This window comes from Oncorhynchus mykiss, chromosome 3, assembly GCF_057628025.1.
Source record: "Oncorhynchus mykiss isolate SJ-2025 chromosome 3, ASM5762802v1, whole genome shotgun sequence".
In the NCBI taxonomy this organism is placed as follows: domain Eukaryota; kingdom Metazoa; phylum Chordata; class Actinopteri; order Salmoniformes; family Salmonidae; genus Oncorhynchus; species Oncorhynchus mykiss.
The window spans coordinates 3,513,500-3,540,956 of NC_143024.1; the positions used below are offsets into that span (position 1 = coordinate 3,513,500).

Consider the following 27,457-nt stretch of genomic DNA (forward strand, 5'->3'; position numbering starts at 1 on the left):
AGCCCTCGGTTACCAGGTATGTTATTTGGCTAGCTAAGGGTAGCCCTCGGTTACCAGGTATGTTATTTGGCTAGCTAAGGATAGCCCTCGGTTACCAGGTATGTTATTTGGCCAGCTAAGAATAGCCCTCGGTTACCAGATATGTTATTTGGCTAGCTAAGGATAGCCCTCGGTTACCAGATATGTTATTTGGCTGGCTAAGGATAGCCCTCGGTTACCAGATATGTTATTTGGCTAGCTAAGGATCGCCCTCGGTTACCAGATACGTTATTAGGCTAGCTAAGGATAGCCCTCGGTTACCAGATATGTTATTTGGCTAGCTCAACTTGCTTCATTGAACCTCTTTTTTTTTTAAACTATGTGTTGTGACTTGGAATGACTCCTCTCCTTTCTTCCCTATTGTGTTTGTGGTCCAGGACAGAGGCAGGATGTTGGAGTCCTATGTCACGCCCCTGTTGATGACCTACGTGAACAAATACATCAAGAACCTGAAGCCCTCTGACCTGCAGCTGTCGCTATGGGGAGGAGACGTAGTACTGAGCAAGCTGGAACTGAAGCTGGATGTCCTGGAGCAGGTATGAATTCATCCTGGAATTAAACTGGAATAAAGCGTATTAACACTGTAATAACCTGGTAATAACACAGTAATAACACGGTAATAACCTGGTATTAACCTGGTATTAACACAGTATTAACACGGTATTAACACTGTAATAACCTGGTATTAACACAGTAATAACACGGTAATAACCTGGTATTAACACTGTAATAACACGGTATTAACACTAATACCCCTGTAATAACCTAGTATTAACACTGTAATAACACGGTAATAACCTGGTATTAACACTGTAATAACACGGTATTAACACTAATACCACTGTAATACCCCTGTAATAACACGGTAATACCCCTGTAATAACACAGTAATACCCCTGTAATACCCCTGTAATACCCCTGTAATACCACTGTAATACCCCTGTAATACCCCTGTAATAACACTGTAATAACACTGTAATAACACTGTAATAACACTGTAATAACACTGTAATAACACTGTAATAACACTGTAATAACATGGTAATACCCCTGTAATACCCCTGTAATACCACGGTAATAACCTAGTATTAACACTGTAATAACCCTGTAATAACCCTGTAATAACCCTGTAATAACCCGGTATTAACACTTCAATGTCCAGGAATAACTCTTAGTAATGCTATTGACTTTGTATCTGCTCTTTTCCTGAGGTAACTTTATGAATGGAGGTCAGGTCAGTCTCAATTGGAGTCTGCTCTTTTCCTGAGGTAACTTTATGAATGGAGGTCAGGTCAGTCTCAATTGGAGTCTGCTCTTTTCCTGAGGTAACTTTATGAATGGAGGTCAGGTCAGTCTCAATTGGAGTCTGCTCTTTTCCTGAGGTAACTTTATGAATGGAGGTCAGGTCAGTCTCTATTGGAGTCTGCTCTTTTCCTGAGGTAACTTTATGAATGGAGGTCAGGTCAGTCTCTATTGGAGTCTGCTCTTTTCCTGAGGTAACTTTATGAATGGAGGTCAGGTCAGTCTCGATTGGAGTCTGCTCTTTTCCTGGGGTAACTTTATGAATGGAGGTCAGGTCAGTCTCTATTGGAGTCTGCTCTTTTCCTGGGGTAACTTTATGAATGGAGGTCAGGTCAGTCTCTATTGGAGTCTGCTCTTTTCCTGAGGTAACTTTATGAATGGAGGTCAGGTCAGTCTCTATTGGAGTCTGCTCTTTTCCTGAGGTAACTTTATGAATGGAGGTCAGGTCAGTCTCAATTGGAGTCTGCTCTTTTCCCACAAGAGGTCACTTGTTCCATCGTCCGGTGGCTAGACGTGTGTCACCCTGCCACCTGTCTGTCTGTTCCTGCTCAATAGTGACACCCAGGGACAGGGACGGGGATCCCTCCAGTGCTGATGTCAAACAGTCTGTGTCCAGTGATTGATGACGCGGCTGTAACTCAATGTGGATTTTAGTGATCACTTTAGGTAGCCTAGTGGTTAGAGAAGGGGGGGCAGGTAGTCTAGTGGTTAGAGGGGGGGGCAGGTAGTCTAGTGGTTAGAGGAGGGAGGCAGGTAGCCTAGTGGTTAGAGAAGGGGGGGCAGGTAGTCTAGTGGTTAGAGGGGGGGGCAGGTAGTCTAGTGGTTAGAGGAGGGAGGCAGGTAGCCTAGTGGTTAGAGGAGGGAGGCAGGTAGCCTAGTGGTTAGAGGGGGGAGGCAGGTAGCCTAGTGGTTAGAGGGGGGGGGGCAGGTAGCCTTGTGGTTAGAGGGGGGAGGCAGGTAGCCTAGTGGTTAGAGGGGGAGGCAGGTAGCCTAGTGGTTAGAGAGGGAGGCAGGTAGCCTAGTGGTTAGAGGGGGGATGCAGGTAGCCTAGTGGTTAGAGGGGGGGAGGCAGGTAGCCTAGTGGTTAGAGGGGGGAGGCAGGTAGCCTTGTGGTTAGAGGGGGGAGGCAGGTAGCCTAGTGGTTAGAGGGGGGGGGGCAGGTAGCCTTGTGGTTAGAGGGGGGAGGCAGGTAGCCTAGTGGTTAGAGGGGGAGGCAGGTAGCCTAGTGGTTAGAGGGGGGATGCAGGTAGCCTAGTGGTTAGAGGGGGGGAGGCAGGTAGCCTAGTGGTTAGAGGGGGGAGGCAGGTAGCCTTGTGGTTAGAGGGGGGAGGCAGGTAGTCTAGTGGTTAGAGAGGGGGGAGTCAGGTAGCCTAGTGGTTAGAGAGGGGGGAGTCAGGTAGCCTAGTGGTTAGAGGGGGGAGGCAGGTAGCCTAGTGGTTAGAGAGGGGGGAGGCAGGTAGCCTAGTGGTTAGAGAGGGGGGGGGGGGCAGGTAGTCTAGTGGTTAGATGGGGAGGCAGGTAGCCTAGTGGTTAGAGTGGGGAGGCAGGTAGTCTAGTGGTTAGAGTGTTGGGTTGGTAACCGAAAGGTTGCTGGATCGAATCCCCGAGCTGACAAGGTAGAAATCTGTTCTGTCCCCGAACAAGGCTGCTAACCCACAATTCCCTGTTAGGCCGTCATTGTAAATAATATATTTTTCTTAACTGACATGCCTAAAGGTTAAATAACAATATAAAACCCAGAATGACATCAGGGCCTAAAGGTCTGAATATGGTCCCCAATCCAATTTATATACAGAAGGTTTCCTGTTGACTTCTTCTTGTTCAGAAGTTAGAGGAGATCGTACCCTCATGTCTGGTCAGTTGTCCACAGATGATCTCCTGTAGAGATCGTACCCTCATGTCTGGTCAGTTGTCCACAGATGATCTCCTCTAGAGATCGTACCCTCATATCTGGTCAGTTGTCCACAGATGATCTCCTGTAGAGATCGTACCCTCATGTCTGGTCAGTTGTCCACAGATGATCTCCTGTAGAGATCGTACCCTCATGTCTGGTCAGTTGTCCACAGATGATCTCCTGTAGAGATCGTACCCTCATATCTTGACCCTACATCCCAAAGCATTTCCAGACCCAGGCTCCAACCCACTGAGCCAATGCAGTGAATTCATTTAATTGTATTCCCTGTTTCTAGGAGCTGAAACTGCCCTTTACCTTCCTGAGCGGTCACATACATGAGTTGCGTATCCACGTACCCTGGACCAAACTGGGCTCCGAGGCCGTAGTCATCACCATTAACACAATGGAGTGCATCCTCAAACTGAAGGACGGAGCGCAGGTTAGTACCGCTGGGTTTGACGTTCATACAGGAGCCCGCTGATGATCGGTGCACTGCAGACAAGTGCAGTACTCCAATTTAGTGCATACTGTCATGGCATTCCGAAGCTGGTGTGTATTTCTGAGACCTTACAGTCTTGCTGTATCACTGAAAGAAGTTCAAGCCTTCCTCGATATCTTAAGGGGAGAGTTTTTTACATGACCCAAGTTAGAATCTCTGTCATATAACGTTCCACAGGAATAGACTTGGTTTAAAACGTGTTGTTGGTTTCTTCCCGATCCAACTTCCTTTCTAGACTCCTCTACCCAGAACCCCCTCTGTCTCCTCAGCACATTCTAGACTCCTCTACCCAGAACCCTCTCTGTCTCCGCAGCAGTCCAAACAGCCCATGACTCAGTTCACCACATTCTAGACTCCTTTACCCAGAACCCCCTCTGTCTCCGCAGCAGTCCAACAGCCCCATGGCTCAGTTCACCACATTCTAGACTCCTCTACCCAGAACCCACTCTGTCCCCTCAGCAGTCCAACAGCCCCATGGCTCAGTTCACCTCTTTCTTCGTGTTGGCTTAGGCTCTCAGACAGGTTGGCTTAGGGTCTCAGACAGGTTGGCTTAGGGTCTCAGACTGGTTGGCTTAGGGTCTCAGACAGGTTGGCTTAGGGTCTCAGACAGGTTGGCTTAGGGTCTCAGTCAGGTTGGCTTAGGGTCTCAGACAGGTTGGCTTAGGGTCTCAGACAGGTTGGCTTAGGGTCTCAGACAGGTTGGCTTAGGGTCTCAGACAGGTTGGTTTAGGGTCTCAGACAGGTTGGTTTAGGGTCTCAGACAGGTTGGCTTAGGATCTCAGACAGGTTGGTTTAGGGTCTCAGACAGGTTGGCTTAGGGTCTCAGACAGGTTGGCTTAGGGTCTCAGACAGGTTGGTTTAGGGTCTCAGACAGGTTGGCTTAGGGTCTCAGACAGGTTGGTTTAGGGTCTCAGACAGGTTGGCTTAGGGTCTCAGACAGGTTGGCTTAGGGTCTCAGTCAGGTTGGTTTAGGGTCTCAGACAGGTTGGCTTAGGGTCTCAAGACAGGTTGGCTTAGGGTCTCAGACAGGTTGGCTTAGGGTCTCAGACAGGTTGGCTTAGGGTCTCAGAGACAGGTTGGCTTAGGGTCTCAGACAGGTTGGCTTATGGTTTCAGACAGGTTGGTTTAGGGTCTCAGACAGGTTGGCTTAGGGTCTCAGACAGGTTGGTTTAGGGTCTCAGACAGGTTGGCTTAGGGTCTGACAGGTTGGCTTAGGGTCTGACAGGTTGGCTTAGGGTCTCAGACAGGTTGGCTTAGGGTCTCAGACAGGTTGGCTTAGGGTCTCAGACAGGTTGGCTTAGGGTCTCAGAGACAGGTTGGCTTAGGGTCTCAGAGACAGGTTGGCTTAGGGTCTCAGACAGGTTGGCTTATGGTTTCAGACAGGTTGGTTTAGGGTCTCAGACAGGTTGGCTTAGGGTCTCAGACAGGTTGGTTTAGGGTCTCAGACAGGTTGGCTTAGGGTCTGACAGGTTGGCTTAGGGTCTGACAGGTTGGCTTAGGGTCTCAGACAGGTTGGCTTAGGGTCTCAGACAGGTTGGCTTAGGGTCTCAGACAGGTTGGTTTAGGGTCTCAGACAGGTTGGCTTAGGGTCTCAGTCAGGGTGCTCATTTGGACTCATTTTGACACATCGTTTCTTCGTCTTGCGTCTCCAATTCTAAGGTCTGCGTCTCCAATTGGTTTGCATGTCTAATGCGCCTCCGTAAAGCCGATTTAACCACGGTGCCTCAGAGAGGCAGATTAAAGCCGACTGGAATCACAGCCTGTTGGTGCCGTTATTTCGTTGTGTTGTAACGTTCCAACCCAGACAAAAGGGTTACAAGGTGTTAATTTGACAGGGGTAAGTAGCAGCTGCTGTTATCTTCTTCATCAACGCTTAATTATTCTTGCCGAGTCCGGGGGAAGGAATCCCCCCGAAGAATATAGGACAACAGAAAGAAACCCAAAAGTAACTAACTCTCAGCTGGGCTGAGCGATGTCAACTAACTCTCAGCAGGGCTGAGCGATGTCAACTAACTCTCAGCAGGGCTGAGCGATGTCAACCAACTCTCAGCAGGGCTGAGCGATGTCAACCAACTCTCAGCAGGGCTGAGCGATGTCAACTAACTCTCAGCAGGGCTGAGCGATGTCAACTAACTCTCAGGTTGTTTTTAGAGCAGGGCTGAATGATGTCAACTAACTCCCAGGTTGTTTTTAGAGCAGGGCTGAATGATGTCAACTAACTCCCAGCAGGGCTGAGTGATGTCAACTAACTCCCAGGTTGTTTTTAGAGCAGGGCTGAGTGATGTCAGCTAACTCTCTGGCTGTTTTTTAGAGCAGGGCTGAGTGACGTCAACTAACTCCCAGGCTGAGTGATGTCAACTAACTCCCAGCAGGGCTTAGTGACGTCATGGTCTCTGTACAGTTGCTTTGTTATATTCTCGTCAGGTTTCGTCAGAAGCTGTTGGGGGGAATGAAAGCGGCGTTGGCCGCTGCTTTAAAGGAGCTCTTCAATGACGAGCACATTGGGGAACTCGAGGATGACCGTGTCCTCCCATGTTATTCACCCTGCCAGAAGGAAACATTCTGCACATGCTCTTTTTAATGTCTCTGTAAATGTGTCTGGGTTTATTTCAACCAGGTCTTAGCATCAGGCAGAGAGATCAGTAGTTTAATGTCTCTGTACATGTGTCTGGGTTTATTTCTTAGCATCAGGCAGAGAGATCAGTAGTTTTAGTAGTAAACGGCTATTTAAAAAAATAAAAGTGTTTGTCTTTTGTGAGTTCGGTTGTACAACTTCAAGCCGACACAATTGCTCACACTGCTCTGCAAATGTACTTTTCAGAACGAGGACTGATCGCCAGTGACCAGAAATATTCAGAGAACGTCTCGGATTGTAGTGTTGCTGGTTAGGCCTAATTCTAACACTGGTATTTTTACTATTGAACCGTAAAATGTCTTTGGCAAGTGACTAAAACTGCAGTTGAAAGCTGTGTATTGTTAGTCAGTAGTGACATTTTTACTGGGCTCACTTATTACATGAACTGTGCCTTCCAAATGGCACCCTATTCCCTACATAGTGCTGTACTTTTAATCAGAGCCTTGGTCTAAAGTAGTGCACTACATAGGGGAAGAGGGTTCCATTTGGTCCTGGTCTAAAGTAGTGCACTACATAGGGGAAGAGGGTTCCATTGGGACCTGATCTAAAGTAGTGCACTATGTAGGGAAGAGCGTTCCATTGGGTCCTGGTCTAAAGTAGTGCACTATATAGGGAAAGAGGGTGCCATTTGAGACTCAAAGATCATGGTTGTCAAGACAGTCCTACTTCTCTCTCTACCGGCCCAAGCTGCATGTCTGACAGGAAGAAGGGATTATGTAGTTGGTCGGTATTAGAGGCAGTGATTATGTCCTTGTAGTTGGTCGGTATTAGAGGCAGTGATTATGTCCTTGGTCGGTATTAGAGGCAGTGATTATGTCCTTGGTCGGTATTAGAGGCAGTGATTATGTCCTTGGTCGGTATTAGAGGCAGTGATTATGTCCTTGTAGTTGGTCGGTATTAGAGGCTGTGATTATGTCCTTGTAGTTGGTCGGTATTAGAGGCAGTGATTATGTCCTTGTAGTTGGTCGGTATTAGAGGCAGTGATTATGTCCTTGTAGGTGGTCAGTATTAGAGGCAGTGATTATGTCCTTGTAGTTGGTCGGTATTAGAGGCAGTGATTATGTCCTTGTAGTTGGTCGGTATTAGAGGCAGTGACTATGTCCTTGGTCGGTATTAGAGGCAGTGATTATGTCCTTGTAGTTGGTCGGTATTAGAGGCAGTGATTATGTCCTTGTAGTTGGTCGGTATTAGAGGCAGTGATTATGTCCTTGTAGTTGGTCGGTATTAGAGGCAGTGATTATGTCCTTGGTCGGTATTAGAGGCAGTGATTATGTCCTTGTAGTTGGTCGGTATTAGAGGCAGTGACTATGTCCTTGGTCGGTATTAGAGGCAGGGATTATGTCCTTGGTCGGTATTAGAGGCAGTGATTATGTCCTTGTAGTTGGTCGGTATTAGAGGCTGTGATTATGTCCTTGTAGTTGGTCGGTATTAGAGGCAGTGATTATGTCCTTGTAGTTGGTCGGTATTAGAGGCAGTGATTATGTCCTTGTAGGTGGTCAGTATTAGAGGCAGTGATTATGTCCTTGTAGTTGGTCGGTATTAGAGGCAGTGATTATGTCCTTGTAGTTGGTCGGTATTAGAGGCAGTGATTATGTCCTTGTAGTTGGTCGGTATTAGAGGCAGTGACTATGTCCTTGGTCGGTATTAGAGGCAGTGATTATGTCCTTGTAGTTGGTCGGTATTAGAGGCAGTGATTATGTCCTTGTAGTTGGTCGGTATTAGAGGCAGTGATTATGTCCTTGTAGTTGGTCGGTATTAGAGGCAGTGATTATGTCCTTGGTCGGTATTAGAGGCAGTGATTATGTCCTTGTAGTTGGTCGGTATTAGAGGCAGTGACTATGTCCTTGGTCGGTATTAGAGGCAGGGATTATGTCCTTGGTCGGTATTAGAGGCAGTGACTATGTCCTTGGTCGGTATTAGAGGCAGGGATTATGTCCTTGGTCGGTATTAGAGGCAGGGATTATGTCCTTGTAGTTGGTCGGTATTAGAGGCAGTGATTATGTCCTTGGTCGGTATTAGAGGCAGTGATTATGTCCTTGTAGTTGGTCGGTATTAGAGGCTGTGAAAACCTACTTTGAGTCTTAGCAGCACCACCACTGAAACTGAACCGAAATCTGAGAACGATTACCCCCAAAATAAATATTTATAATTTATTTAGGTTTGATTTATAAATATTTTGATCGTGGGGAAAGTGTAGTATGAAAGACATTTTTGTGAGATTTATTTGTGCTGAAGAGTCTGGCTGTGGTCGTACCTATTCTATACCACCCATGCTGTTGCCAAGTAGAAAGGGAAGCTGGCCGTGTGGAGCTCAGAGAGCTGCCTATGTACCTAATGGCTCCCTATTCACTAAATAGTACACTGCTGTTAACCAGAGGCCTATGAGCCCTAGGAAGATGGTAGGGTTCCAATTGGCCCTCGGCCCCCCCCCCCCCCCTCCTGTATGGAGTGTCTCAAGGCCAGATGTCCCCGTCACTAGAAACACATTGTAAGGGAAGTCAATTACACCTAATTATGTAGACTTCAGGCTAAAGACTCGGGGAACACATGAGCTTGAGCAGGCCAGAACTAATGTTAAATATCGTAGCATGTAGCTGGCTACTGCTGCATAGATCGTATTTCCAGCCCTGTGGAAAGACTGGGGTCCGTACACAGCTCAGGGTCACGGCCAAGCAGTGGAATGTACTCTCATGTACAACTACTATTCTCAAAACAAGTATTTGTTACAGATGTTTTTCCTAAAGGTCCACCCCCCCCCCCCCGGTCAAGAAAATGATTTTTTGGGGGGGTGAAAATTGCAAATGACGTTTGGACAAATTTTATTCAATGTTATTCTCACCCAGGAGACACAATTTGGAGCCAAGCCAGACTTCCAACAGAAGTCCTGCTAGGCAGCGGGAGGAATTGAAATGAGCTGTCTGGAGGGCCCAGGGTACTTCTCTCCTATTTGAGGGGGAGGTAGGAGGACTCTTTCAGTTCGGGAGGAATTGAAATGAGCTGTCTGGAGGGTCCAGGGTACTTCTCTCCTATTTGAGGGGGAGGTAGGAGGGCCCTTTCAGTTCTGACGCCAGCATAATGGACACAGCCTTTTCTTATCCTGGTGATTTGTGACATGTAATGGCCATATATTACATGGTACTGATAAAGGTATTTATTTAACTACTCATTAAAAGGATGGCAGTGGCACCCTCCTAGAGCTCAGTACCACCCATCACTGGGAGGTACCTGGAGGGGCTTCCTACTGGTCCTCCTCAACCTGGAGGGGCTTCCTACTGGTCCTCCTCAACCTGGAGGGGCTTCCTTCTGGTCCTCCTCAACCTGGAGGGGCGTCCTACTGGTCTTCCTCAACCTGGAGGGCGTATATATAGTGGATGAAGGGGTGTCCTCATACTGCTGTATATATAGTGGATGAAGGGGTGTCCTCATACTGCTGTATATATAGTGTATAAAGGGGTGTCCTGTATATATAGTGTATGAAGGGGTGTCCTCATACTGCTGTATATATAGTGTATGAAGGGGTGTCCTCATACTGCTGTATATATAGTGGATGAAGGGGTGTGCTGTATATATAGTGTATGAAGGGGTGTGCTGTATATATAGTGTATGAAGGGGTGTCCTGTATATATAGTGTATGAAGGGGTGTCCTCATACTGCTGTATATATAGTGGATGAAGGGGTGTCCTGTATATATAGTGTATGAAGGGGTGTCCTCATACTGCTGTATATATAGTGTATGAAGGGGTGTCCTGTGTATATATAGTGGATGAAGGGGTGTCCTGTGTATATATAGTGTATGAAGGGGTGTCCTCATACTGCTGTATATATAGTGGATGAAGGGGTGTCCTGTATATATAGTGGATGAAGGGGTGTCCTGTATATATAGTGTATGAAGGGGTGTCCTGTATATATAGTGTATGAAGGGGTGTCCATACTGCGTTATATATAGTGGATGAAGGGGTGTCCTGTATATATAGTGTATGAAGGGGTGTCCTCATACTGCTGTATATATAGTGTATGAAGGGGTGTCCTCATACTGCTGTATATATAGTGTATGAAGGGGTGTCCTCATACTTCTGTATATATAGTGGATGAAGGGGTGTCCTCATACTGCTGTATATATAGTGGATGAAGGGGTGTCCTCATACTGCTGTATATATAGTGGATGAAGGGGTGTCCTCATACTGCTGTATATATAGTGGATGAAGGGGTGTCCTCATACTGCTGTATATATATAGTGGATGAAGGGGTGTCCTGTGTATATATAGTGTATGAAGGGGTGTCCTCATACTGCTGTATATATAGTGGATGAAGGGGTGTCCTGTGTATATATAGTGTATGAAGGGGTGTCCTCATACTGCTGTGTATATATAGTGTATGAAGGGGTGTCCTGTGTATATATAGTGTATGAAGGGGTGTCCTGTATATATAGTGTATGAAGGGGTGTCCTGTATATATAGTGTATGAAGGGGTGTCCTCATACTGCTGTATATATAGTGTATGAAGGGGTGTCCTCATACTGCTGTATATATATAGTGGATGAAGGGGTGTCCTCATACTGCTGTGTATATATAGTGGATGAAGGGGTGTCCTGTATATATAGTGGATGAAGGGGTGTCCTCATACTGCTGTATATATAGTGGATGAAGGGGTGTCCTCATACTGCTGTATATATAGTGTATGAAGGGGTGTCCTCATACTGCTGTATATATAGTGGATGAAGGGGTGTCCTCATACTGCTGTATATATAGTGGATGAAGGGGTGTCCTGTGTATATATAGTGGATGAAGGGGTGTCCTCATACTGCTGTATATATAGTGTATAAAGGGGTGTCCTCATACTGCTGTATATATAGTGGATGAAGGGGTGTCCTCATACTGCTGTATATATAGTGTATGAAGGGGTGTCCTCATACTGCTGTATATATAGTGTATGAAGGGGTGTCCTGTGTATATATAGTGTATGAAGGGGTGTCCTCATACTGCTGTATATATAGTGGATGAAGGGATGTCCTCATACTGCTGTATATATAGTGGATGAAGGGGTGTCCTCATACTGCTGTATATATAGTGGATGAAGGGGTGTCCTGTATATATAGTGTATGAAGGGGTGTCCTCATACTGCTGTATATATAGTGTATGAAGGGGTGTCCTGTATATATAGTGGATGAAGGGGTGTCCTCATACTGCTGTGTGTATATATAGTGGATGAAGGGGTGTCCTGTGTATATATAGTGGATGAAGGGGTGTCCTCATACTGCTGTATATATAGTGGATGAAGGGGTGTCCTCATACTGCTGTATATATAGTGTATGAAGGGGTGTCCTCATACTGCTGTATATATAGTGTATGAAGGGGTGTCCTCATACTGCTGTATATATAGTGGATGAAGGGGTGTCCTGTATATATAGTGTATGAAGGGGTGTCCTGTATATATAGTGTATGAAGGGGTGTCCTCATACTGCTGTATATATAGTGTATGAAGGGGTGTCCTCATACTGCTGTATATATAGTGGATGAAGGGGTGTCCTGTATATATAGTGTATGAAGGGGTGTCCTCATACTGCTGTATATATAGTGTATGAAGGGGTGTCCTGTATATATAGTGGATGAAGGGGTGTCCTGTATATATAGTGGATGAAGGGGTGTCCTCATACTGCTGTATATATAGTGTATGAAGGGGTGTCCTCATACTGCTGTATATATAGTGGATGAAGGGGTGTCCTGTATATATAGTGTATGAAGGGGTGTCCTCATACTGCTGTATATATAGTGTATGAAGGGGTGTCCTGTGTATATATAGTGTATGAAGGGGTGTCCTGTATATATAGTGGATGAAGGGGTGTCCTCATACTGCTGTATATATAGTGTATGAAGGGGTGTCCTGTGTATATATAGTGTATGAAGGGGTGTCCTCATACTGCTGTATATATAGTGGATGAAGGGGTGTCCTGTGTATATATAGTGTATGAAGGGGTGTCCTCATACTTCTGTATATGTAGTGTATGAAGGGGTGTCCTGTGTATATATAGTGTATGAAGGGGTGTCCTCATACTGCTGTATATATAGTGTATGAAGGGGTGTCCTCATACTGCTGTATATATAGTGGATGAAGGGGTGTCCTCATACTGCTGTATATATAGTGGATGAAGGAGTGTCCTGTATATATAGTGTATGAAGGGGTGTCCTCATACTGCTGTATATATAGTGGATGAAGGGGTGTCCTCATACTGCTGTATATATAGTGGATGAAGGGGTGTCCTCATACTGCTGTATATATAGTGGATGAAGGGGTGTCCTCATACTGCTGTGTATATATAGTGTATGAAGGGGTGTCCTCATACTGCTGTATATATAGTGGATGAAGGGGTGTCCTCATACTGCTGTGTATATATAGTGTATGAAGGGGTGTCCTCATACTTCTGTATATATAGTAGATGAAGGGGTGTCCTCATACTGCTGTATATATAGTGGATGAAGGGGTGTCCTGTATATATAGTGTATGAAGGGGTGTCCTCATACTGCTGTATATATAGTGTATGAAGGGGTGTCCATACTGCTGTATATATAGTGGATGAAGGGGTGTCCTCATACTGCTGTATATATAGTGGATGAAGGGGTGTCCATACTGCTGTATATATAGTGGATGAAGGGGTGTCCACATACTGCTGTATATATAGTGGATGAAGGGGTGTCCTCATACTGCTGTATATATAGTGGATGAAGGGGTGTCCACATACTGCTGTATATATAGTGGATGAAGGGGTGTCCTCATACTGCTGTATATATAGTGGATGAAGGGGTGTCCATACTGCTGTATATATAGTGGATGAAGGGGTGTCCAGCTGTAGTTACCAGCCCCGAGCGTAGAGCTGCAGGGACACACTACTTGTGTGAAAACTCGGGGTTAAGACAATCCCTCCATCTGGGTTTTTAGCTGTTGGATATATAGGCCTGCGTATTTTTGGGGGAAGAATGAAAGAATTCAACAGTCTGTGTGTTTGGATGGAAAATCAGACCACTACACGGAGTAGATTTAGTATTTTTAGAGAAAGCTCGTGGATATACGTGTGTAGATGCTTTGTGTTTAGGCGCCAAGAGTCCGCTTTCGCTTCCCCGAAGTGTGGAAATGATAAACGATATCATTAATATGGTTTGTTTTTCATAATTGCCGTTCCGGTTCGGCACCGGCCTGTAAAAACATCCCCATTCCCTTTGAAGTTCATTAAGGGGTGTTAAGGGTTGTGTCATTATTGGAGCTCTTATTGTTTCTGTTCTGTTCCCTCTGGACGGGTTGGATCCCAAATGGCACCCTACTCCCTGGCGTTAAGGGTTGTGTAATTATTGGAGCTGTTACTGTTTCTGTTCTGTTCCCTCTGGACGGGTTGGATCCCAAATGGCACCCTATTCCCTGGTAATAGTGTTCAGTTCTGGTCAAAAGTAGTGCCCTGAATAGGGACTAGGGGTGCCATTTGTGGAGGACAATCAGAGAGGAACTGGGTAGTAATTAGGAAAAGATATTCACGCAGCCTCTCAGAGATCGTCTGCTGCTTGCTAAGCACAGAGCGAGAGGACGATTATAGTTTCCGCAGGCATGTGAACGTGGAAATGTGTTGAGGACCACTGAGATTACAGCTCTTGTTGACAGTGACATGTGGGTGTTGAGGACCACTGAGATTACAGCTCCTGTTGACAGTGAAAAGGGGGTGTTGAGGACCACTGAGATTACAGCTCCTGTTGACAGTGTAATGTGGGTGTTGAGGACCATTGAGATTACAGCTCCTGTTGACAGTGAAATGTGGGTGTTGAGGACCACTGAGATTACAGCTCCTGTTGACAGTGAAAAGGGGGTGTTGAGGACCACTGAGATTACAGCTCCTGTTGACAGTGAAATGTGGGTGTTGAGGACCACTGAGATTACAGCTCCTGTTGACAGTGAAATGTGGGTGTTGAGGACCACCTGAGATTACAGCTCCTGTTGACAGTGAAATGTGGGTGTTGAGGACCACTGAGATTACAGCTCCTGTTGACAGTGAAATGTGGGTGTTGAGGACCACTGAGATTACAGCTCCTGTTGACAGTGAAATGTGGGTGTTGAGGACCACCTGAGATTACAGCTCCTGTTGACAGTGTAATGTGGGTGTTGAGGACCACCTGAGATTACAGCTCCTGTTGACAGTGTAATGTGGGTGTTGAGGACCACTGAGATTACAGCTCCTGTTGACAGTGAAATGTGGGTGTTGAGGACCACTGAGATTACAGCTCCTGTTGACAGTGAAATGTGGGTGTTGAGGACCACCTGAGATTACAGCTCCTGTTGACAGTGTAATGTGGGTGTTGAGGACCACCTGAGATTACAGCTCCTGTTGACAGTGTAATGTGGGTGTTGAGGACCACCTGAGATTACAGCTCCTGTTGACAGTGTAATGTGGGTGTTGAGGACCACCTGAGATTACAGCTCCTGTTGACAGTGTAATGTGGGTGTTGAGGACCACTGAGATTACAGCTCCTGTTGACAGTGAAATTGTCTACAGTAGTGCACTAAATCAAATCAAATCAAATGTATTTATAAAGCCCTTCGTACATCAGCTGATATCTCAAAGTGCTGTACAGAAACCCAGCCTAAAACCCCAAACAGCAAGCAATGCAGGTGTAGAAGCACTATATAGGGAATAGGGGGCCATTTGGTCCCTGGTCTACTGTAGTGTACTATATAAGGAATAGGGGGCCATTTGGTCCCTGTTCTACAGTAGTGTACTATATAGGGAATAGGGGGCCATTTGGTCCCTGGTCTACTGTAGTGTACTATATAAGGAATAGGGGGCCATTTGGTCCCTGGTCTACTGTAGTGTACTATATAAGGAATAGGGGGCCATTTGGTCCCTGGTCTACAGTAGTGTACTATATAAGGAATAGGGGGCCATTTGATCCCTGGTCTAAAGTAGTGTACTATATAAGGAATAGGGTGCCATTTGGTCCCTGGTCTACAGTAGTGTACTATATAAGGAATAGGGGGCCATTTGGTCCCTGGTCTACAGTAGTGTACTATATAGGGGGCCATTAGGGACGCGGGCTCTGTGTGTATCTTATAAAGAGCTGGCGTATACTATCTTGAGATTCCTCTCCCATTCCTCTAATCATGTCTGCTTCTCTCTTAGCATGGCTCGACTACCGCTGGAATGCACACCAGAAATATCCTGTGGAAAGTCATGAAACAATTTTAAAACCAGAATTAAAACCAACTCAAATTACTGTTTGGATTCATTCAGAAATCTATTTGTTGCTCCGACATGTTTTGTGTTTTCAACGATCAGGAAAACTAAGATCAAAACCAGATCAAATGTATGTCTTGGATGGATTTGTCCTGTTGTATGTAGACTGTGTTACTAGGTTCCTACATGTGATATGAATTATATACGTGTGTCAGTGTGTGGACATAAGGCTGAGCTGAGCCCGTGTGAAGTTAACTCTGAGTCATTGTCTAATCTACAAATAAACCTCAGTCTATTGTACTCCTCTGTGAAGCCAGTCTTTGTCCAACTCTGTCTTTCTGACATTATCATCTTTATTATTATTATTATTATTATTATTATTATTATTATTAGATGTATAAGGGTTGGTTTTGATCTGAAACCGTTGGAAAATTAACACAAAAAAACCCTACAGTAACCATGAAACTCTCACAGAGATGAAACAACAGTTTTAAATCTTTCCATTTCATACCAGGCTCCTTTGGGAATTATGGGAAACGTAGTTATTAATAGCCCTGGTAAGGACTCTGAGGACGTCTAGTATCTTGATGCTGTGTCCATTGGAAGAGTAAGCTGAGGCTGTAAGGAAGTCATTTCGAGGTCAGTGTTAGTCTGACTAGAACAGCCTGACTAGAACAGCCTGACTAGAACAGCCTGACCAGAACAGCCTGACCAGAACAGCCTGACCAGAACAGCCTGACCAGAACAGCCTGACCAGAACAGAACAGCCTGACCAGGACAGCCTGACCAGGACAGAACAGCCTGACCAGGACAGCCTGACCAGGACAGCCTGACCAGGACAGAACAGCCTGACCAGGACAGAACAGCCTGACCAGGACAGAACAGCCTGACCAGGACAGAACAGCCTGACCAGGACAGAACAGCCTGACCAGAACAGCCTGACCAGGACAGAACAGCCTGACCAGGACAGAACAGCCTGACCAGGACAGGACAGCCTGACCAGGACAGGACAGCCTGACCAGGACAGGACAGCCTGACCAGGACAGAACAGCCTGACCAGGACAGAACAGCCTGACCAGGACAGGACAGCCTGACCAGGACAGAACAGCCTGACCAGGACAGGACAGTCTGTCCAGAACAGAACAGCCTGACCAGGACAGCCTGACCAGAACAGCCTGACCAGAACAGAACAGCTTGACCAGGACAGCCTGACCAGAATAGCCTGACTGACCAGGACAGAACAGCCTGACCAGGACAGCCTGACCAGGACAGGACAGCCTGACCAGGACAGGACAGCCTGACCAGGACAGAACAGCCTGACCAGGACAGGACAGTCTGTCCAGAACAGAACAGCCTGACCAGGACAGCCTGACCAGAACAGCCTGACCAGAACAGAACAGCTTGACCAGGACAGCCTGACCAGAATAGCCTGACTGACCAGGACAGAACAGCCTGACCAGGACAGCCTGACCAGGACAGGACAGCCTGACCAGGACAGAACAGCCTGACCAGGACAGCCTGACCAGAACAGCCTGACCAGGACAGCCTGACCAGAACAAGCCATCTCTGATCTGTACTCTAAATAACTGAACTATACTGCATCAGGCCATCTCTGATCCGTACTCTAAATAACTGAACTATACTGCATCAAGCCATCTCTGATCTGTACTCTAAATAACTGAACTATACTGCTCTAGAAGTCTGTTCATCTCTCTCCATTTAAATATATTCATACTGATACTGTCCATCCGTCCGTCCACTGTATATTCGTATGTCTGCTGATTCTCTGATTCTCCTAGTCAAGTTCTTCCACATTTACTTTTAAAATTTTATTTTTTATTTTATCCGCATAAAACGGTTGGATTGAAATCTGGTTACTGTCACACTTCTAAGTGGTTGGTTCAGAAGGATAGGAGAACTAATAACACATGGTTGGTTCAGAAGGATAGGAGAACTAATAACACATGGTTGGTTCAGAAGGATAGGAGAACTAATAACACATGGTTGGTTCAGAAGGATAGGAGAACTAATGGTTGGTTCAGAAGGATATGATAACTAATGGTTGGTTCAGAAGTATAGGATAACTAATGGTTGGTTCAGTAGGATAGGATAACTAATGGTTGGTTCAGAAGGATAGGATAACTAATGGTTGGTTCAGAAGGATAGGATAACTAATGGTTGGTTCAGAAGGATAGGAGAACTAATGGTTGGTTCAGAAGGATATGATAACTAATGGTTGGTTCAGAAGTATAGGATAACTAATGGTTGGTTCAGTAGGATAGGATAACTAATGGTTGGTTCAGAAGGATAGGATAACTAATGGTTGGTTCAGAAGTATAGGAGAACTAATGGTTGGTTCAGAAGGATAGGAGAACTAATAACATGGTTGGTTCAGAAGGATAGGAGAACTAATAACATGGTTGGTTCAGAAGGATAGGAGAACTAATGACAAATGGTTGGTTCAGAAGGACAGGAGAAGTAATGGTTGGTTCAGAAGGACAGGAGTGTAAGTGTGGGAGAGACGGTCTGTTTGTGGTGTGACGATGACCACCGTACATTCAGCTCTAACCACCACTGATCCTTCAGCGTCTCCCCCTCGACAACTAACCCCAGGAACAGGCCCGTCATCTGGCTTCAGTTTAACACTCCCCCGGAACAGGCCCGTCATCTTGCTTCAGCTTGACACTCCCCCGGAACAGGCCCGTCATCTGGCTTCAGTTTAACACTCCCCCGGAACAGGCCCGTCACCTGGCTTCAGTTTAACACTCCCCCGGAACAGGCCCGTCATCTGGCTTCAGTTTAACACTCCCCCGGAACAGGCCCGTCATCTGGCTTCAGCTTGACACTCCCCCGGAACAGGCCCGTCATCTGGCTTCAGTTTAACACTCCCCCGGAACAGGCCCGTCATCTGGCTTCAGCTTAACACTCCCCCGGAACAGGCCCGTCATCTGGCTTCAGCTTGACACTCCCCCGGAACAGGCCCGTCATCTGGCTTCAGCTTGACACTCCCCCGGAACAGGCCCGTCATCTGGCTTCAGCTTGACACTCCCCCGGAACAGGCCCGTCATCTGGCTTCAGCTTAACACTCCCCCGGAACAGGCCCGTCATCTGGCTTCAGCTTGACACTCCCCCGGAACAGGCCCGTCATCTGGCTTCAGCTTGACACTCCCCCGGAACAGGCCCGTCATCTGGCTTCAGTTTGACACTCTCTCTCCAGTTTAACCCGTCACCTGGCTTCAAGCTTAACACTCTCTCTCCAGTTTAACCCGTCATCTGGCATCAGCTTGACACTCTCTCTCCAGTTAAACGGTTCAGAAAACATCTTGCAGAGACGACCAGAGAATTCCCCCAAGACGTTGTGGTGGTGGTGGCTGTTTAAAAAAAAAGAGACTAGGGCTGTGTCCCAAAAGAGCACCCTATTCTAGTGCAGCCCTACAGAGGGAATAGAGTGGTGTTTTGGGACGCAGGCCTAGCTGGTAATGAAACAGTTCACATCTAGCAGAGAGAGAGGGTTTTTCCTTTTGGTTTTTAGGAGACAGAGATACGACTGGGTTTTCCAGAGGAGGAGGAGGTCTTGACTGGGTTTTCCAGAGGAGGAGGTCTTGACTGGGTTTTCCAGTGGAGGAGGTCTTGACTGGGTTTTTCAGAGGAGGAGGAGGTCTTGACTGGGTTTTCCAGAGGAGGAGGAGGTCTTGACTGGGTTTTCCAGAGGAGGAGGAGGTCTTGACTGGGTTTTCCAGAGGAGGAGGAGGTCTTGACTGAGTTTTCCAGTGGAGGAGGTCTTGACTGGGTTTTCCAGAGGAGGAGGAGGTCTTGACTGGGTTTTCCAGAGGAGGATGAGGGCTTGACTGAGTTTTCCAGTGGAGGAGGTCTTGACTGGGTTTTCCAGAGGAGGAGGAGGTCTTGACTGGGTTTTCTAGAGGAGGAGGAGGTCTTGACTTGGTTTTCTAGAGGAGGAGGAGGTCTTGACTGGGTTTTCTAGAGGAGGAGGTCTTGACTGGGTTTTCCAGAGGAGGAGGAGGTCTTGACTGAGTTTTCCAGTGGAGGAGGTCTTGACTGGGTTTTCCAGAGGAGAAGGAGGTCTTGACTGGGTTTTCCAGAGGAGGAGGAGGTCTTGACTGGGTTTTCCAGAGGAGGAGGAGGTCTTGACTGGTTTTTCCAGTGGAGGAGGTCTTGACTGGGTTTTCCAGAGGAGGAGGAGGTCTTGACTGGGTTTTCTAGAGGAGGAGGAGGTCTTGACTGGGTTTTCTAGAGGAGGAGGAGGTCTTGACTGGGTTTTCCAGAGGAGGAGGAGGTCTTGACTGAGTTTTCCAGTGGAGGAGGTCTTGACTGGGTTTTCCAGAGGAGGAGGAGGTCTTGACTGGGTTTTCCAGAGGAGGAGGAGGTCTTGACTGGGTTTTCTAGAGGAGGAGGAGGTCTTGACTTGGTTTTCTAGAGGAGGAGGTCTTGACTGGGTTTTCCAGAGGAGGAGGAGGTCTTGACTTAGTTTTCCAGTGGAGGAGGTCTTGACTGGGTTTTCCAGAGGAGGAGGAGGTCTTGACTGGGTTTTCCAGAGGAGGAGGAGGTCTTGACTGGGTTTTCCAGAGGAGGAGGAGGTCTTGACTGGTTTTTCCAGTGGAGGAGGTCTTGACTGGGTTTTCTAGAGGAGGAGGAGGTCTTGACTGGGTTTTCTAGAGGAGGAGGTCTTGACTGGGTTTTCCAGAGGAGGAGGAGGTCTTGACTGGGTTTTCCAGAGGAGGAGGAGGTCTTGACTGAGTTTTCCAGTGGAGGAGGTCTTGACTGGGTTTTCCAGAGGAGGAGGAGGTCTTGACTGGGTTTTCCAGAGGAGGATGAGGGCTTGACTGAGTTTTCCAGTGGAGGAGGTCTTGACTGGGTTTTCCAGAGGAGGAGGAGGTCTTGACTGGGTTTTCTAGAGGAGGAGGAGGTCTTGACTTGGTTTTCTAGAGGAGGAGGAGGTCTTGACTGGGTTTTCTAGAGGAGGAGGTCTTGACTGGGTTTTCCAGAGGAGGAGGAGGTCTTGACTGAGTTTTCCAGTGGAGGAGGTCTTGACTGGGTTTTCCAGAGGAGGAGGAGGTCTTGACTGGGTTTTCCAGAGGAGGAGGAGGTCTTGACTGGGTTTTCCAGAGGAGGAGGAGGTCTTGACTGGTTTTTCCAGTGGAGGAGGTCTTGACTGGGTTTTCCAGAGGAGGAGGAGGTCTTGACTGGGTTTTCTAGAGGAGGAGGAGGTCTTGACTGGGTTTTCTAGAGGAGGAGGAGGTCTTGACTGGGTTTTCCAGAGGAGGAGGAGGTCTTGACTGAGTTTTCCAGTGGAGGAGGTCTTGACTGGGTTTTCCAGAGGAGGAGGAGGTCTTGACTGGGTTTTCCAGAGGAGGAGGAGGTCTTGACTGGGTTTTCTAGAGGAGGAGGAGGTCTTGACTTGGTTTTCTAGAGGAGGAGGAGGTCTTGACTGGGTTTTCTAGAGGAGGAGGTCTTGACTGGGTTTTCCAGAGGAGGAGGAGGTCTTGACTTAGTTTTCCAGTGGAGGAGGTCTTGACTGGGTTTTCCAGAGGAGGAGGAGGTCTTGACTGGGTTTTCCAGAGGAGGAGGAGGTCTTGACTGGGTTTTCCAGAGGAGGAGGAGGTCTTGACTGGTTTTTCCAGTGGAGGAGGTCTTGACTGGGTTTTCTAGAGGAGGAGGAGGTCTTGACTGGGTTTTCTAGAGGAGGAGGTCTTGACTGGGTTTTCCAGAGGAGGAGGAGGTCTTGACTGGGTTTTCCAGAGGAGGAGGAGGTCTTGACTGAGTTTTCCAGTGGAGGAGGTCTTGACTGGGTTTTCCAGAGGAGGAGGAGGTCTTGACTGGGTTTTCCAGAGGAGGAGGAGGTCTTGACTGGTTTTTCCAGTGGAGGAGGTCTTGACTGGGTTTTCTAGAGGAGGAGGAGGTCTTGACTGGGTTTTCTAGAGGAGGAGGTCTTGACTGGGTTTTCCAGAGGAGGAGGAGGTCTTGACTGGGTTTTCCAGAGGAGGAGGAGGTCTTGACTGAGTTTTCCAGTGGAGGAGGTCTTGACTGGGTTTTCCAGAGGAGGAGGAGGTCTTGACTGGGTTTTCCAGAGGAGGAGGAGGTCTTGACTGGTTTTTCCAGTGGAGGAGGTCTTGACTGGGTTTTCTAGAGGAGGAGGAGGTCTTGACTGGGTTTTCTAGAGGAGGAGGTCTTGACTGGGTTTTCCAGAGGAGGAGGAGGTCTTGACTTGGTTTTCCAGAGGAGGAGGTCTTGACTGGGTTTTCCAGTGGAGGAGGTCTTGACTGGGTTTTCCAGAGGAGGAGGAGGTCTTGACTGGGTTTTCTAGAGGAGGAGGAGGTCTTGACTGGGTTTTCCAGAGGAGGAGGAGGTCTTGACTGGGTTTTCCAGCGGAGGAGGAGGTCTTGACTGAGTTTTCCAGTGGAGGAGGTCTTGACTGGGTTTTCCAGAGGAGGAGGAGGTCTTGACTGGGTTTTCCAGAGGAGGAGGAGGTCTTGACTGGGTTTTCTAGAGGAGGAGGAGGTCTTGACTGGGTTTTCTAGAGGAGGAGGAGTTCTTGACTGGGTTTTCTAGAGGAGGAGGAGGTCTTGACTGGGTTTTCTAGAGGAGGAGGTCTTGACTGGGTTTTCCAGAGGAGGAGGAGGTCTTGACTGGGTTTTCTAGAGGAGGAGGAGGTCTTGACTTGGTTTTCTAGAGGAGGAGGAGGTCTTGACTGGGTTTTATAGAGGAGGAGGTCTTGACTGGGTTTTCCAGAGGAGGAGGAGGTCTTGACTGAGTTTTCCAGTGGAGGAGGTCTTGACTGGGTTTTCCAGAGGAGGAGGAGGTCTTGACTGGGTTTTCCAGAGGAGGAGGAGGTCTTGACTGGGTTTTCCAGAGGAGGAGGAGGTCTTGACTGGTTTTTCCAGTGGAGGAGGTCTTGACTGGGTTTTCCAGAGGAGGAGGAGGTCTTGACTGGGTTTTCTAGAGGAGGAGGAGGTCTTGACTGGGTTTTCTAGAGGAGGAGGAGGTCTTGACTGGGTTTTCCAGAGGAGGAGGAGGTCTTGACTGAGTTTTCCAGTGGAGGAGGTCTTGACTGGGTTTTCCAGAGGAGGAGGAGGTCTTGACTGGGTTTTCCAGAGGAGGAGGAGGTCTTGACTGGGTTTTCTAGAGGAGGAGGAGGTCTTGACTTGGTTTTCTAGAGGAGGAGGAGGTCTTGACTGGGTTTTCTAGAGGAGGAGGAGGTCTTGACTGGGTTTTCTAGAGGAGGAGGTCTTGACTGGGTTTTCCAGAGGAGGAGGAGGTCTTGACTTAGTTTTCCAGTGGAGGAGGTCTTGACTGGGTTTTCCAGAGGAGGAGGAGGTCTTGACTGGGTTTTCCAGAGGAGGAGGAGGTCTTGACTGGGTTTTCCAGAGGAGGAGGAGGTCTTGACTGGTTTTTCCAGTGGAGGAGGTCTTGACTGGGTTTTCTAGAGGAGGAGGAGGTCTTGACTGGGTTTTCTAGAGGAGGAGGTCTTGACTGGGTTTTCCAGAGGAGGAGGAGGTCTTGACTGGGTTTTCCAGAGGAGGAGGAGGTCTTGACTGAGTTTTCCAGTGGAGGAGGTCTTGACTGGGTTTTCCAGAGGAGGAGGAGGTCTTGACTGGGTTTTCCAGAGGAGGACGAGGTCTTGACTGGTTTTTCCAGTGGAGGAGGTCTTGACTGGGTTTTCTAGAGGAGGAGGAGGTCTTGACTGGGTTTTCTAGAGGAGGAGGTCTTGACTGGGTTTTCTAGAGGAGGAGGAGGTCTTGACTGGGTTTTCCAGAGGAGGAGGAGGTCTTGACTGGGTTTTCCAGAGGAGGAGGAGGTCTTGACTGAGTTTTCCAGTGGAGGAGGTCTTGACTGGGTTTTCCAGAGGAGGAGGAGGTCTTGACTGGTTTTTCCAGTGGAGGAGGTCTTGACTGGGTTTTCTAGAGGAGGAGGAGGTCTTGACTGGGTTTTCTAGAGGAGGAGGTCTTGACTGGGTTTTCCAGAGGAGGAGGAGGTCTTGACTGGGTTTTCCAGAGGAGGAGGAGGTCTTGACTTGGTTTTCCAGAGGAGGAGGTCTTGACTGGGTTTTCCAGTGGAGGAGGAGGTCTTGACTGAGTTTTCCAGTGGAGGAGGTCTTGACTGGGTTTTCCAGAGGAGGAGGAGGTCTTGACTGGGTTTTCTAGAGGAGGAGGAGGTCTTGACTGGGTTTTCTAGAGGAGGAGGTCTTGACTGGGTTTTCCAGAGGAGGAGGAGGTCTTGACTGGGTTTTCCAGAGGAGGAGGAGGTCTTGACTTGGTTTTCCAGAGGAGGAGGTCTTGACTGGGTTTTCCAGTGGAGGAGGAGGTCTTGACTGAGTTTTCCAGTGGAGGAGGTCTTGACTGGGTTTTCCAGAGGAGGAGGAGGTCTTGACTGGGTTTTCTAGAGGAGGAGGAGGTCTTGACTGGGTTTTCCAGAGGAGGAGGAGGTGTTGACTGGGTTTTCCAGCGGAGGAGGAGGTCTTGACTGAGTTTTCCAGTGGAGGAGGTCTTGACTGGGTTTTCCAGAGGAGGAGGAGGTCTTGACTGGGTTTTCTAGAGGAGGAGGAGGTCTTGACTGGGTTTTCTAGAGGAGGAGGAGGTCTTGACTGGGTTTTCTAGAGGAGGAGGAGGTCTTGACTGGGTTTTCTAGAGGAGGAGGTCTTGACTGGGTTTTCCAGAGGAGGAGGAGGTCTTGACTGGGTTTTCCAGTGGAGGAGGAGGTCTTGACTGAGTTTTCCAGTGGAGGAGGTCTTGACTGGGTTTTCCAGAGGAGGAGGAGGTCTTGACTGGGTTTTCCAGAGGAGGAGGAGGTCTTGACTGGGTTTTCCAGAGGAGGAGGAGGTCTTGACTGGGTTTTCCAGAGGAGGAGGAGGTCTTGACTGGGTTTTCCAGAGGAGGAGGAGGTCTTGACTGGGTTTTCCAGAGGAGGAGGAGGTCTTGACTGGGTTTTCCAGAGGAGGAGGAGGTCTTGACTGGGTTTTCCAGTGGAGGAGGAGGTCTTGACTGGGTTTTCCAGTGGAGGAGGAGGTCTTGACTGGGTTTTCCAGAGGAGGAGGTCTTGACTGGGTTTTCCAGAGGAGGAGGTCTTGACTGGGTTTGGCTCCACTCCGCTGCTGATCAGTTCTGTTTTTTCACTCCTGATGTTCTGATTGATGCTTTCGCCCTCTAGATGATTTGAGAAGGTTCTCCTCTCCTCTCCTCTCCTCTCCTCTCAAACTATTTGTAGTGCCTCCTCTCCTCTCTCTCCTCTCCTCTCCTCTCCTCTCTCTCCCTCCGTTACACACAACCTCCCTGCTTCTAAATAATGGACAATAATGTCAGTCAGGACGCTGGTTCACCGAGAAGTTTTTTAAACCCCAGCTGTGTTATTCCACTAGACTCTATTCTTCTATACTAGTTCCTCCAACTCAACAAAAGGTTGTTTTATATAAGCTGTTTATAAATGTAGTGGATGTCCTGATGAACGACTGAAATATACTACCTCTTTCATATGTTTTTTTTTTAAAAAAGGGCTTAAAACACCCCTATCCAGGAGCGTGAGAGTTTAAAACAGTAGTACGGTTTGTAACCTTTAACTACCCTGCTTGTCTGCCTGCCGTTGGTTCGTACCAGAAGCTCTGCTGAACGGATGCTACCATTCTACCAAGCTGTGGTTTCCCCCCCAGGAATACCACTGCCGTTGGTTCGTACCAGAAGCTCTTCTGGATGGATTCTACCATTCTACCAAGCTGTGGTTTCCCACCCAGGAATAGCACTGCCGTTGGTTCGTACCAGAAGCTCTTCAGAACGGATGCTACCATTCTACCAAGCTGTGGTTTCCCCCCCAGGAATACCACTGCCGTTGGTTCGTACCAGAAGCTCTTCTGAACGGATGCTACCATTCTACCAAGCTGTGGTTTCCCACCCAGGAGTTCCACCCACAACCCAGTGATTACCCAACCAGAGACCAGAGATATTGTGTATGAGCCTGGCTGGGCCGGGTTAAGTGCTGCTTCTCTCCCTCCCTCCTGTCTGTCAGGCCCAACCGCACTGTTTCTAGGCTATCAATTTACCATTTAGTCATTTAGCAGATGCTCTTATACACAGCGACTTACAGTAGTAGTAGTAGTGAGTGTGTACATTTTGGTACCGACGTCTGACTGGTCTAAAGTAGTGCGCTAAACTGGGAATAGGGTGCTATTTAGGAAGCAGTCCTAGACTGTGTTTTCTCCTGCTATCTTCCTATTGACGGAGCATTACATTTCCTGATGGGGGCGGGGCCACTGGTGTCAGACAGTCATTGTGTTACTATGCTGTAATAGAAGGAAATATACCCTGGTAGTTCTTATCCTAGTGTAGCCATCTATTCTGTTCAGCTGCTCAGCCTGCCTGTCCGTGTTCTCCTCCTCTGTGAAGCTGACTGACTGTCCATGTTCTCTGTGAAGCTGACTGACTGTCCATGTTCTCCTCCTCTGTGAAGCTGACTGACTGTCCGTGTTCTCCTCCTCTGTGAAGCTGACTGACTGTCCTTGTTCTCCTCCTCTGTGAAGCTGACTGACTGTACGTGTTCTCCTCCTCTGTGAAGCTGACTGACTGTCCGTGTTCTCCTCCTCTGTGAAGCTGACTGACTGTCCTTGTTCTCCTCCTCTGTGAAGCTGACTGACTGTCCGTGTTCTCCTCCTCTGTGAAGCTGACTGACTGTCCGTGTTCTCCTCCTCTGTGAAGCTGACTGACTGTCCTTGTTCTCCTCCTCTGTGAAGCTGACTGACTGTCCTTGTTCTCCTCCTCTGTGAAGCTGACTGACTGTCTGTGTTCTCCTCTTCTGTGAAGCTGACTGGCTGTTCGTGTTCTCCTCCTCTGTGAAGCTGACTGGCTGTTCGTGTTCTCCTCCTCTGTGAAGCTGACTGGCTGTCCGTGTTCTCCTCCTCTGTGAAGCTGACTGGCTGTCCGTGTTCTCCTCCTCTGTGAAGCTGACTGGCTGTCCGTGTTCTCCTCTGTGAAGCTGACTGACTGTCCGTGTTCTCCTCTGTGAAGCTGACTGACTGTCCGTGTTCTCCTCTGTGAAACTGACTGACTGTCTGTGTTCTCTTCTGTGAAACTGACTGACTGTCCGTGTTCTCCTCTGTGAAGCTGACTGACTGACTGTCCGTGTTCTCCTCCTCTGTGAAGCTGACTGTCCATGTTCTCTGTGAAGCTAACTGACTGTCCGTGTTCTCCTCTGTGAAGCCGACTGACTGTCCGTGTTCTCCTCTGTGAAGCTGACTGACTGTCCGTGTTCTCCTCTGTGAAGCTGACTGACTGTCCGTGTTCTCCTCTGTGAAGCTGACTGACTGTCCGTGTTCTCCTCTGTGAAGCTGACTGACTGACTGTCCGTGTTCTCCTCTGTGAAGCTGACTGACTGTCCGTGTTCTCCTCTGTGAAGCTGACTGACTGTCCGTGTTCTCCTCTGTGAAACTGACTGACTGTCCGTGTTCTCTTCTGTGAAACTGACTGACTGTCCGTGTTCTCCTCTGTGAAGCTGACTGACTGACTGTCCGTGTTCTCCTCTGTGAAACTGACTGACTGTCCGTGTTCTCCTCTGTGAAGCTGACTGACTGACTGTCCGTGTTCTCCTCTGTGAAACTGACTGACTGTCCGTGTTCTTCTCTGTGAAGCTGACTGACCGTGTTCTTCTCTGTGAAACTGACTGACTGTCCGTGTTCTCCTCTGTGAAGCTGACTGACTGACTGTCCGTGTTCTCCTCTGTGAAGCTGACTGACTGACTGTCCGTGTTCTCCTCTGTGAAACTGACTGACTGTCCGTGTTCTCCTCTGTGAAGCTGACTGACTGACTGTCCGTGTTCTCCTCTGTGAAACTGACTGACTGTCCGTGTTCTTCTCTGTGAAGCTGACTGTCCGTGTTCTTCTCT

At 48.0% G+C, this 27,457-nt stretch overlaps 1 protein-coding gene across 1 annotated transcript in view; it reads left to right on the forward strand.

Moving 5' to 3' along the window:
- LOC149984267 (intermembrane lipid transfer protein VPS13B-like) overlaps nt 1-27,457 on the forward strand; it is a 721,339-nt gene that overhangs the window by 4,269 nt on the left and 689,613 nt on the right. The window contains 2 exon segments of the mRNA XM_090230526.1: nt 417-575; nt 3,531-3,674. Of these exon segments, the coding sequence (XP_090086652.1) occupies nt 429-575; nt 3,531-3,674 (291 nt within the window). The 5' untranslated portion in view covers nt 417-428.